Consider the following 12,844-nt stretch of genomic DNA (forward strand, 5'->3'; position numbering starts at 1 on the left):
AAATTTTATATATTAGTATTTTCAATTAGTTAGTTAGTCAGATAATTAAGGAAAGAGTATGCGAACTTTGAGTAATAGTTTGATTTTAATTTATGCTTTTAAAGTAGAAATAAATAAGTAGGTAATCTAGGGCTAATTTGGCATTTCTAGTTACTGGCCGCTGCTGCCACAGTTGTTTCCGTCCTCGCCTCTTTAGAGGATTCCGATCTGGTTGGCACATCTTCTGTATTAATATTCGATACGGAAACTTTCGATGTTTCCGGCTGAACCTTAAGATCCTGCTTTAGCCAAGCGTTGTTGAAGTTTTTAATGGGTGTGGGCACCTCTCCGGTGGGCGCCACATCCATATTGACTGTCGGGGGTTGTGGTAGTGGAGGTTCCTCGCTGGCCTTGTTGTAGATCACCCAGTTGTCCGGTCTGTCCGGTTTCGTCAGTACTGTAATGGGTGCGAAAGCCACGCTGGCCAGTTGCTTCAGCCGCTGGGCCTTTAGCCGCGCCTCCGAGTTCCCGTCCATGTAATCGTCCGTCTCGTCTGCGAGGATATCATTGCCCAACTGTTTCCCCAGGCTGTCCGGAAAGACAGTCACCTTGCTGTTCGTCACAGTCCGGCTGGAGGTGGACAGCATGGGCTTGGGCACCTCGGTCACGTAACCTGTCTGCGTCCTGTTCTCTAGCATGGGCATTACGTAGTTGTCATCCAGTAAGGTCACGTTGGTTCCCGTCGAGTTCTGGGTCAAGTCCCGCATCAGTTGTGGTCGCATGTAGCCGTCCATGTCAAACTTTTTGGTTGAAAATTCGGTTGGGTCCGTCTCTTTCCGGGTCTCCGTCTGGTCCAGGTCATTGCTGGGTAAGTCTTCGTCGTACACGTAGTCCGAGTCCTCTTCAGTTGGATGACTTTCGTCGGTGGTCAAGTTGGATAGAGTCCTGCTCACATAGTCGTAGTCCTGTAGGTACAGTTTGTGCTCCGTTTGGGTCAGTTCGTTGTTGTTGTTGTTTGTGCCCGCCTCCTTGAGTTCTGGTGTCCGTCCGTAGAATGTCTGTGGTTGTGGTCTGAGGGCGGAACTGGATCCGGAGAAGGGACTGGGATTTTGGTCAGTGCTCAGTTCTCTGTCGTAGTACAATTCGCTCTGGGCAGGTACGTAGTCAGGTCTGTAGGATCCCCCTCCTCCTCCTAATATTCCCCCCTGATTTGAAGAAGGTCTTGGATAAGAGCTTACAACCGATCCAAGATCGGGATTAGGACGTGGTCGTATGTTAAAGCTAAAAGTGCTGTCTGCTCCATTAGCAGTGGCCACTCCGGAGATACTGCCAAAGTTACCCGAACTCACCGCACTGCTGGAGGCGTGCAGAAAACCGGAAACAGGATTTGCGCCAATCTGAGTACCGGTGGCCACCGGATACGAGAGCACCGAACCCGGTCGCGGTGAGAAGGAGGCAGAACCACCGCTCAGTATGTGTGAGTTACTGATGGGACTGTGAACAACATGGTTCTCGAACTGAGGTCGCTCCTTGTGGCTCTGGGAGATGGGGGATGGAGTCGTGGGCATGGGTCGTCGGTGGCCCAAAGGATTAAAACTGTTCGTGGCGAAGGTCAGAAAGTTCTGGAAGATGTTCGGTGCCCGGGTCGTTGTCCGTCTGTCGTCGTTGTCGTTCAGATAGATAATGGTCGGTGGCTTGGTCCTCACACCCTGATTGGTAATCTCGGAGAGAGGTTGGTGGTAACCATAGCTTGGCAGTGGAATGGGCGTAGTGCTGGTATAGTCCACGTAGTGCGGGGCGTAGTTCGAGTTGTAGTAAGGTTTGTGGGCAGTCGTGTATTCCGCGTAGTCGGTCGTCGAGGGTCGTGATCCGGGATTCTTGTTCGTCTGTCGTATGTTGATCTCAATCTCGTACTGGTCGGCGTTCGGTCCGTTGACCACCACTTTCTGGGGCCTTTCGTAAAGCGGTCCGTTCTGGTACTGTCTCAGTTCGACGGCCCTTTTCGTAGGTTTACTGATCTTGGGCGCCTTTGTCTGTCTCGTAAACCGGTCTAAGCTCAAGGTCGAGCTGGTCTGAAAGTCCTTTCCGTTAAAGGTCCGATTCCGTTGAAGGTGTAGTAGTCGAGAGTCACCAGTCTGGTCCAGTGTCTTTGTCTCCTTCTGTTGTTTCAGGCCTCTGGCGTCACGTCTTTCCGTTTTGGGTGCTTCTGTAGACTGTCCAAGTGGTCTGTTAGAGGTGTCTTTTTCGTTCTTCTTCAATGTAGTTGTCGTTGAGTCAGTTTCAGTTGCGTTCAGGTCTGTGTCGGTAGTCTTTGAAGGGCCATCCCTATTGGTTCTTACTTCCACCACGTCGTCCATGTCCAGTTCCTCGTCCTCATTGAACTCGTCCTTGTTTTCCTCCCCCGTCAAAGTTCCCATTTCCGTCTTCGTATGTGTCTGGAGCCTCTCGTAGAGCGGTCTGTTCTGGTACTGTCTCCGTTCGACGGCCCTTTTCGTGGGTTTACTGATCTTGGGCGCCTTTGTCTGTCGCGTGGTGCGGTCCAGGCTCACGGTGGAGCTAGTCTGAAAGTCCTTTTCGTTGAAGGTCCGATTCAGTTGAAGGTGTAGTAGTCGAGAGTCACCAGTCTGGTCCAGTGTCTTTGTCCCCTTCTGTTGTTTAAGGTCTCTGGAGTCACGTCTTTCCGTTTTGGGTGCTTCTGTAGACTGTCCAAGTTGTTTGTTAGAGGTGTCTTTTTCGTTCTCCATCAATGTAAATGTCGTTGAGTCAGTTTCAGTTGTGTTCAGGTCTGTCTCGGTAGTCTTTGAAGGGTCATCCCTGTTGACTTTTACTTCCACCACGTCGTCCATGTCCAGTTCCTCGTCCTCGTTTTCCTCTCCCGTCAACGTTCCCATTCCCGTTTCCGTCTCCATATCCACCACTTTTTTGGGTCTGTCCCGGTACTGTCTCAGTTCGATGGCCCTTTTTGTGGGTTTAATCTTGGGTGCCTTTGTCTGTCGCGTGGTGCGGTCCAGGCTCACGGTGGAGCTAGTCTGAAAGTCCTTTTCGTTGAAGGTCCGATTCCGTTGAAGGTCTTCTAGTCGAGAGTCACCAGTATAGTCCAGTGTCTTCGTGTCCTTCTGTTGTTTCAGTTCACTGGAGTCACGTCTTTCCGTTCTGTGTGCTTCTGTAGACAGTCCAAGTGGTTTGCTAGAGGTGTCTTTTTCGTTCTTCTTCAATGTAGTTGTCGTTGAGTCAGTTTCAGTTGTGTTCAGGTCTGTCTCGGTAGTCTTTGAAGGGTCATTCCTATTGGCTCTTACTTCCACAACGTCGTCCATGTCCAGTTCCACGTCCTCGTTTAAGCCATCCTTGTTTTCGTCCCCCGTCACAGTTCTCGTTCTTATTTCTGTCTTCGTATGGGTCTGGGGTCTTTCGTAGAGTGGTCTGTTCTTGTACTGTCTCAGTTCAACGGCCCTTTTCGTGGGCCTACCGATCTCGGGCGCCTTTGTCTGTCGCGTGGTGTGGTCGAGGCTCACGGTGGAGCTAGTCTGAGAGTCCTTTCCGTTAAAGGTCCGATTCAGTTGAAGGTGTAGTAGTCGAGAGTCACCAGTCTGGTCCAGTGTCTTTGCGTCCTTCTGCTGTTTCAGGTCTCTGGAGTCACGTCTTTCCGTTTTGGGTGCTTCTGTAGACTGTCCAAGTGGTCTGTTAGAGGTGTCTTTTTCGTTCTTCTTCAATGTAGTTGTCGTTGAGTCAGTTTCGGCTGTGTTCTGGTCTGTCTCGGTAGTCTGTGAAAAGTCATTCCTGTTGGGTCTTACTTCCACCATATCCATGTCCAGTTGCTCGCCCTCATTGAATTCATAGTCGTTTTCGTCCCCCGTCAATTTTCCCATTCCCGTTTCCGTCTCCGTATCCACTACTTTTTTGCGACTTTTGTAGAGTGGTCTGTTCTTGTACTGTCCCAGTTCGACGTCCATTTTCGTGGGTTTACTGATCTTGGGCGCCTTTGTCTGCCCCGAGGTGCGGTCCAGGCTCACGGTGGAGATAGTCTGAAAGTCCTTTTCGTTGAAGGTCCGATTCCGTTGAAGGTCTTCTAGTCGAGAGTTACCAGTCTGGTCCAGTGTCTTCGTGCCCTTCTGTTGTTTCAGGTCTCTGGAGTCACGTCTTTCCGTTTTGGGTGCTTCTGTAGACTGTCCAATTGGTTTGTTAGAGGTGTCTTTTTCGTTCTTCTGTAATGCAGTTATCGTTGAGTCAGTTTCAGTTGAGTTGTTCTGGTCAGTCTCCGTAGTCTTTGAAGGGTCATGCCTGTTGGCTCTTACTTCAATTACGTCCTCCGTGTCCAGTTCGTCGTCCTCGTTAAACACGTCTTCGTTTTCCTCTCCCGTGAAAGTTCCAATTCCCGTTTCCGTCTTTGTATCAGTTTCGTTACCCCCTACCGAACTTCGTAACTCTACAGGCACATTGTTGATGACCACCCTTCTCTTGGGACCCGATCCCTCCGGTCTTCTCACATTCACGCTCTTGATGTTAATTGTTATTTTTGGTGACTTGTCTAGTTTGTTGTTAACACCATTTTGGGTCTTCCTAGTCGGTGCGGTCTGTCTGTTATTGTTGGTGTTCTTGGTCGTCACTGTCTTACGTCTAATGTCAAGTTTGTCACTAACTTGGCTGGAGTTTCCACTGGTGGGTGGCCGGTGGAACCCGCTTACTGAGGAGGCGCTAATCTCCACCTGTGGTTTAATGGGTCTAACTCGGTTCGAGAAGCCTGCTTTGTCCTCCTTGATGACCTGCACGGAACCCAATTCCGGCTGACCGATAGTAAACACATGATCAGTAACCTGTTGATTGTGGAAGGGGTCCTGCTCCAACCAGGGACTCAGATCAATGGGGGATAGGGCGCCCACTCCGCAGGTCTGTCGCTCGTTGTCCTCGAACTCGGCCGGGATGAAGATGTGGGGCTGGAGGGTGCCACCACCCACGGTGCGGCAGAGGACCTGTGCAAGGGACACGCGGCGCAGGGAGTGCAGTTGGGCGGGTGTGAAGGAGCTCTCGAAGCCGCCGTTCTCGTACCAAAACCGATCCCCTCGCCTGGCGTTGCTGAATTGCTGGGCGATAATGCAGGCGAAGGTCGGTCCCACCAGACCGCCCACCACAGGACGTTCTGCAATGCCGCCCACAAACAGATCGATGTCGTGCACGCTGCGGTAGGCGTGGCCAATGCGTTTCGCGGACTCCGGACCCACCACGTTGGCTAAAAACAAATATGAAAACGTAAATTCAGGTTAATACAAAATGGGAAATACATGTGACTAACTAATAAACAATAACTCGTCTACATGTAAACATGTACATCAATAAATCGTGTTGAATTTTTCCCAACTTATCCAACTACCTGTTATTAAGTATCATCTCATTACATTTTCCCAGAACTAAAGATAATAATTTTCGAAAGTCTTGAAGATTATATGACTAATTGTTATATGTTTTTAAACGAAATCTTAATCGATTTGGATGGAACTGTCTTAAAAGTTCCGAAAATATTCTATTAAAAATGGGGTTAATCGCCTATGGAAACTATGTAAAATCGATTTGAATGGACTCAAAAAAAATGATAAATCGTAATTTATGGACAATTCTAAGAAATATTGCCTAAGAAACTGTACATCGTTTCTATCCAAAACTTTTTTTTTGGGGATACGTGGTGTTTCTTGCCTAAACAATGCTGTTCAGTTATAAACGGCCATAGGTCTTGAGGATTGGCTCTTAAAAATATAAACTCCAGTTATATAATGAAAAAAATTTAAATTCCGTAAGAACTTGCTTTTAACTTACCAAAGTCATCCCAGCTGAGGATGGGACTGAGACCACAGGGTACTCGCCAAGCACTGTAGGGAGCAATTCCATGGTCCCTGCCCCTCTGGATGTTGATGGCAGCCAGGTCTAAGCCAAATGGAAAACCAGGAGTTTGGAAGAGGTGATTGGTCAGCTCGGGGGTGATGAACTCATCCCTTTTCAGAGCACGCTGGGAGGCCAGGCCACGCAAAAGTCGATGCAGTGAACCCGCCGAGCCAATATCACCACGCTGGAACTCCTCATGCAGACTGACATCTTTAGGAAAAGAATTATGATTATTAACCAATGAGTCAGGATATCCTTTCCCAAACTTACTATTGTTGATCACATTGTGGTGACGATCGCATCTCATGTAGGTGTTCTGGACCAGCGAGTGTCCAAACCGAAAGGCGGCAGCTGCGAAGGCGTTGGCCACCGTGGGATTCACCTTGGAACTATATCGTTCGTAGTAGCCCGAGGGCATCAGTTCCAGGTCGAAGAGCTTGGCCACCTCCTTGCCCAGGATGACGGGCAGGAACTCCCGGAAGGTGATATGCTGGAACATGGCGCCCACAATGCGTCGCGTCTCCTGGTACACCTTCTCATCGCTCCAATGGGGATTCAGTTCGCTCAGCTCGAGGGCGATCCGGTTGTGCTCGCCCACCCAAACGTGGTGCATGGCCAGCAGTCCCGGCTGCTCTCCACTTCGTCCATCCCCGGATCGAATGCACTTGGTGGCCATGGCCCCCCGTTGGCACACATCCTCGGCGGGATCACCACGTCCATAGACGAGCAGGCCGTGCCGGAAAACTCTGGCATTGTCCGAGGACTTGGCGCTGTTCGAGTAAATGGGTGAGGCGTCGATGTAGGAGGTCACCTGGTTGGTCTGCTCCCGCCAGGAGAGCACACAGTCGCGTCTCTGGGCAGGAGCCGACCGCAGGAACTCCAGACATCGCACCTTGAGAGGCGCCAACCAAGGATCGTCTAGCGGCACTTTGATGGGAAAACAGGCGGGATGGAAGTCCTTGCCTCCACAGCAACTGGGAATGGAACCATTGATGGAGCTGGGAAGGAAAATAAGGGGTTATCCATACATTAGGATAATTATATAAACATTTTTTGGGATTTTAAATGATTACGTAATGATAAGTAAAGAATGATATAATAAAATTAAAAGACTTATTTTCAATCAAGAAACTGTTTTCTTAAAAATAAAAGTTAGAAGCTGTTACTAATATGTTTTTTAAGATATTATGTTGTTGCTCTAGAGAGAAGGTTATAGTAACATTTAATGGTTCATCTTCGGAAAAGTTGTGTGTTTTTAAGATACAGAATGATATTCTGTTCTAAAATTAATAGTTATTTTTATATAATAGAGAGAAAGAGTAGAGAAAGATAGAATACAATTTTAAAGACTCGGTTACATTATGATATTTAAATGTTAGTACTAACAGTATTGTAATACTTCTAGAACCACTTTCAATAATTATGAAACGAAACCTCTACTTTTAATAGATTCTGACTGCACTTACCGCGGCTGGGCCGTGGAGGTCATGTCGTGGTCGAGCATCTGACCCCACTGGGCGATCATCAGGGTGAGCGGGGCCTCTCCCTCCCTGGCTCCGTGCACTAGGAGGCTGACGAAGCGGGACGAGGACAAGGTGCTGCCGTCGGCGGAGCTCCTGACCGTGTCCACGCCATCGCCGTACTCCGGCGGCAGGAAGCGGTTGAAGGGCATCTGGGCGGCTCCCCACCTGGGGCGACGCTTGTTGTTGCAGGTCCCATCGTGGGTGCGGTACCGCTCCGAGGCGGGCATGCAGGGCGGCGGATCCCGCGGCGGACAGAGGCCCTCCAAAGCGGTACGTCTCAGGGAGATTCGCTGCGTGTGCGACTGGCGGGCCAGTTCATCGATGTGCTGGAAGCTGCCGGAGAGCAAAGAGATCGAGGCTGATGGACGGATGCAGTGCTGGGCAGGGGGATGAAGGTGCCAGGACCTCCCGGGACCTTCATCCCGCCACCAGGTGAGGACGACCACACGACATGGCTGCGCTCAAATTTCGAGATCGAGTGCCGACTGTTCGGGCCGCCGGCTTCTTTTTATAAAACGCTCGACTGCGAAGTCGGTGGAAACGAGTTCGCCACTCGGTGGTGGTGGCTCCAAATGGGATCCACCATCGAATTAAGCCCACCGAGTGCCGTTGTGTGAGATTGAGGCGGGAAAACGCGTAAGAAATCACTGAGCAGCCGCTGGCTTAATTTACCCGCTTTTGCTTTCCATTTGCCGCGTTTATTAGCAACTCTTTTTTCGTCAATTTTCATTTCGTTTCAATCTTGAGGGGTATAATGACTTGGTCATGAAACATGCCTGCTTTTAATGAGTGAAAAGTGCGTTTATGGGTAAGCAGAAGTCGGCGATATAGGGTCACTTTTTATGGAACTTGTATACCATATGGTTTATGTTCCGAATGGGCTAACCAGTAAGTCATTTCAGAGAAATCAACTACTTTAGTGCTTGGAAACCTTTTACTTGGAATAAAATAAATTTTAATTTATCTTGAATTTTAAACAAAAAGAGTAAACATAATTAACCTTTTTGTATGAACTAAAAATTTAAATTACTTTAATTTAAATTACAATTGTCTGTTATCTAAACAGAAACATGTATACTGATATCTGTAAGCCCGGACTTAAGATTTCAAAAATGTAATCTCTTTACGAATTCTCTTGAAGCGGGTTAAAAGCTCAAACATTTTAAGTGTAATGCAGATAAGACAAGCTTATGAAATCACTTGACTTTCAAGTTTAAAGAATATTATAATTCTTTGTTTCAATATTTAAGCATTAAAACACAGAATTATTGCTTAACTATGTAATTAAGTTGATAATACCATGATTTTGTTTCAATATTTAAGCATTGAATCTCAGAATCATGGTACTATTAATATAATTCATTAGTTACGACTGAGTAGACTTAAAGCTTAATTATAGTTTTAAAAAAAGATAGTACAGTTTCTTGATTGCTTTTAATAGCTTTTTGCTTTTCCCATCAATTGATCTAAGATGAAAAGACCATATCGACGTTTCTACTTTCTCTCGCCCAGATCACATGGGTTGGCCATCTCGACTTCCTGCCTGGCATGTAATTTCCTGCTGTCTTTAGATCAATCTTCTAGGAGTTTTCACTTTTCTACACACGAATATCCAAGTAAATTAGCCATGATTGAATGCCATTTTCAATGGTCGCCAAGGGGATGCGCAAGTGTATAATCGTTTCGGCAAGTTTTTCCAGTTTTCCAGCTTGTCGTCAACATTTCAGCAGGTGAAAGTGGAAATGCATTTTTTCCCAAGCTCTTTGTGTGCAGTTATCAATCCACTGCACAATTTTCGTATTAAGCATTGTTTTATTCGAAGAAAATCCCATTAAAGGGGCAACCGCCCTTTGCCTTGAGTTCACGCGGCGTATACGCAATCTCGACGCAAAAAGCGCAGCCGCAACGTGGGTTTTTTATTTCTTTCAGCGGCTACGACAGTTCAATGCCCTCTCAAAACAGCCGAGAAAAAAAGCACAATACTCAACTTTCGTATGACTTGGGGAGCTTGAGGCCGAATTGGCTGGTAGAAAACGAAAGTCGCCTCATGTTTTAGTTTCTGTTTTTTTGTTGGTTTTTTTCTTCGCCAGCGTATCAGTTGTACCGCCGCTGCCTCAGTCGACGTCGCAGCAGCTGAAGCTTTGCCTTTCCCTGTTTTTTTGTTGCCGTCGACCGACGACTTGATGTAATCAAATTGCGAATGCCGAATGTGAAGCTGAAGCTGAAGCTCCCCAGATGTTCGGCTATATATGTAGCTATACCTATGTGATATATTTTTCTAACGCTGTCGCTTTCTTTGGCTTCTAATTTGGCTAAATGCTGCTTTTGGCACCATTAACGAGCCCCATCGGCAACGATCATCATCATCAGTCGACCATTGACGGCATTTGTTGATATTTAATTAAACCAAACATGTTGGCCATTTCGTAATTTGATTGTCCACAATCGAGTGGACCAAAAGGCATTTTCCATTAATGGTCAGCATCTTTTGTCTGGCAATTGTCTGTATTTTTTTTCTTTTGGGACGATGTCTCGACATTCCTTGTCGCCCCATTGATTGCAATTACATAAAGGCGATTTCGGGCAGCTTTGCATTCGACGCGGTCAGAGCTCATTGCACCTGAGTCGAATTCACCTGAGTTGGGTGAATTGCCTTTTCAACGTCCGCCGGGTGAAAGTTCTCGCCTCGACGCGTATTTTTTTGTGTGGAAAATCGCATGGATTTTCACAGCTTGTGAAAAGTGAAAACTCTGCCAGCGGAAAAACTGGAAAAACTGCTAGCAATCGGCGATGAAAACGGAGATGGAAATGTAGTTGGAGCTGAAGTTAGAGTTGGTGGCTTCTGCCATTTCCGCTGCTTGACCAAAGAGGTCGTTTAACCCGGACCGCTTTTATTTACCTTCACCTATCCTCAATGCGCATACAGTGGAAAAAACCAGCTCTATATTGGTTAAATCTCAATTTATATTAAATCTCTTTAAACGGCGCCTAAAAGTAGGCTTTAAAATATAAAACGGCATTTTTGGCGTTGGTATTCCTGATTTAGAATATTGAAGCATACTTTTAGGCACCTATGCAAGTGAACAAAAATCTCTAGAGATTTCTTTGGCATTCCCGACTCTTTATATGAAATTGATTTGAAATTGAATATAATCTTTTCCCTTGAATTTTTTGGTATTAGAAAACTTTTTTCTGTGCAGTTCGTATAGTCTGATATGGTATTGAGTTTGGATTTGGGATCTGCCAATTATGCGGCATTTCAATGTCAAAGTGAAAGTTGACTCTTAGTCATGAGCAATGGCAGTTGGACTCCCATCGTTTTTGGCTACGATTCGATATTTGCTGGGGGGGGGGACTCTCCGGGGAAGTCACTTCCACTTGAGCCCACTTCCAGGCCATTCGGATTCCCAGCTCCAACTCATTAGCTCTGCTGCCGCCGAAGCCGCTGCCATGGATGCCGTAGAACTCGTTAATCAAGCGAGAAAGTTGCCGGTGGTAATTGTGGACAGAGGCATTCAGGGGGAGGTATCCTCAACTCGATAATATTGCTTACTTTTTGCCTTTGTCTCTTTATTTGTTGTGCATAGTGGTTGCCTCTTTTGCATTAGATTGCCCAGGGGCAGAAACTCGAGAGTGACCATGCCCATTTATCGTGGGAGCTCGGGGGCGTGGGGTGCTATTTTTGTTGGCAACGTTGGTAAAATATTCCACGAATCTCAGAAATTCCCCACACTTCACAGCAGACATTATTTGATTTCAGAAAGTGCCTCTCAAAGAAGTAGAAATGTTGCCCAATAAAACTGAAAGCGTAGAATTATCTTTGGACTTCACTTTCTTTACTGAGTTAAAAATAAAACTGAATTCATGTTGTTTCTCCCAGATTTTCCTATTTAAGACAAAGAATCTATATTATATTTTAGGATTATTATTTTTAGGGTATTTAATAAGTCAACCCTAGTGATGCCAACTGTTTTGCCCACCCACGAACCCACTTTGATTTTTAATCATGCGCATCGCTTTGGCCAATAACTTTTTTCATATGTCATAGCCACGTATTTGCGGCTGATGAACTTATGGCCCGCCACAAGCCGCATGTGTATATCACCATACCCACCTCCATTTCCACACCCACCCATGGAAACCCCTGGAACTTACTTTTTGCGAAAGGCCTTGGCTGCTGCGATGGTGGCATAGGCGGCCATCTCCCGACGCTCCGAGTCCGTGGTGGGGGCATTGAAGCGGGCCAACATGGCTGCCGGATGGTTGTCCTGCAGGGTCTGGCCTTTAGCGGGGCATTCCGAGGATTTGGAGGATTTGATTCAGGGTTAGGAATGAGTAGTATGGATATAGCTACCCACCATTGCGCAACATCTCCGGCTGAATGCGACCATATAGCTCGGCCATGGCATCGAGTCCCTGCCGCACACTCTGCTGCAAGGCCACATCCATCAGGGTGGGACGCCGCGAGCGTCCATTCCGCATCCCCTGGAATGCCGCCTTGGCCTCCAGTTCCGGGTGCAGCTCCTCCTCCTCCTCTTGGCCGTGCAGCGGGATCAGCGGACGGGGCAGCTCCTTGGTGGGCGGCTTGCCGCTGGCATTTTCCAAGTGCACCAGCAGGAGCAGCCACGCCACCAGAAGTGATGGCTGCAACATTCCAGCGGCGACTTCTGGAATGGTTTATTCGCTGTCAAGTTCAGTGCGACCAAAGGTGGCCCAAGGAATCCGTGGGAAGGCACAATGGTGTCAGTGGGTTCGGGGCTATAGATCAATGGTTTTCTTAAATTCGAATAGTGTCTTATGAGTTTAAGTTTTAAAAATTAAAAAAATATCGAATGGTATTTTTTTTTTATGCTCAAAAAATTATGCTTTAAAAGGACATCATGAAATAATTTCTTTTTTAATTCCAATCCTAGAAACCCTTAGGATAGTAAGATCGATAAAAATATTTTTCGGTTCCAAACTATTTGTTCTAAAGGCCTTAATATATTTTAAAAATTTATCATAATCTAGAGAAAGAGGGGTGTATGATTCAAAAATTGTTTGATTTTGTATATTAACTCATGTTTAGGTTGCCATAACTTTTTATAATAAATCCTTAAATTGAGCAAGTGCCATAGGCACTTAAACAGTGACGATCCATACTAATTTGCTAAATTGCTTTTGAATCTCTATTCAAATTTAAATATGAATAATAATTTGAAACCCCTACTTGAATAAGAAGAACAGACTCTGTGGATTATGTGTAAGCAGTTTTGATTTGGTTAATGAGTTAATTGGATGCCGATTGCCTGAGTCCCCATAAATCACAAATCGTTTAAAAATCTACCCCTTGGGTGTAAAAGTTGCAAAGAAACAGTTTGGACTCGATAAGGGGCGAATTAAACATAATTATCGATAGAGTTACGTCGCTTTGGGTCGCCAATATCGAGGCATAATTGCTGGTGTTGCTTCTTTCGTGATTCAGACGATGC

The 12,844-nt window shown here is 46.5% G+C and overlaps 1 protein-coding gene across 1 annotated transcript; it reads right to left on the bottom strand.

The window, feature by feature from the left end:
• Positions 1-66: 66 nt before the first annotated feature.
• On the bottom strand, positions 67-12,041 carry LOC108011479 (uncharacterized). The gene is made up of 7 exons (XM_070995576.1): positions 11,732-12,041; positions 11,529-11,655; positions 7,317-7,706; positions 6,121-6,848; positions 5,785-6,060; positions 4,219-5,203; positions 67-3,222 (listed from the first exon to the last, which is right to left on the bottom strand). Exons 1-7 carry the CDS (start codon positions 12,024-12,026, stop codon positions 147-149), a joined length of 5,877 nt encoding a protein of 1,958 aa, XP_070851677.1. The 5' UTR covers positions 12,027-12,041; the 3' UTR covers positions 67-146.
• Positions 12,042-12,844: the final 803 nt, after the last annotated feature.

The sequence above is a fragment of the Drosophila suzukii genome, chromosome 3 (genome assembly GCF_043229965.1).
Source record: "Drosophila suzukii chromosome 3, CBGP_Dsuzu_IsoJpt1.0, whole genome shotgun sequence".
Classification (NCBI taxonomy): Eukaryota; Metazoa; Arthropoda; class Insecta; order Diptera; family Drosophilidae; genus Drosophila; species Drosophila suzukii.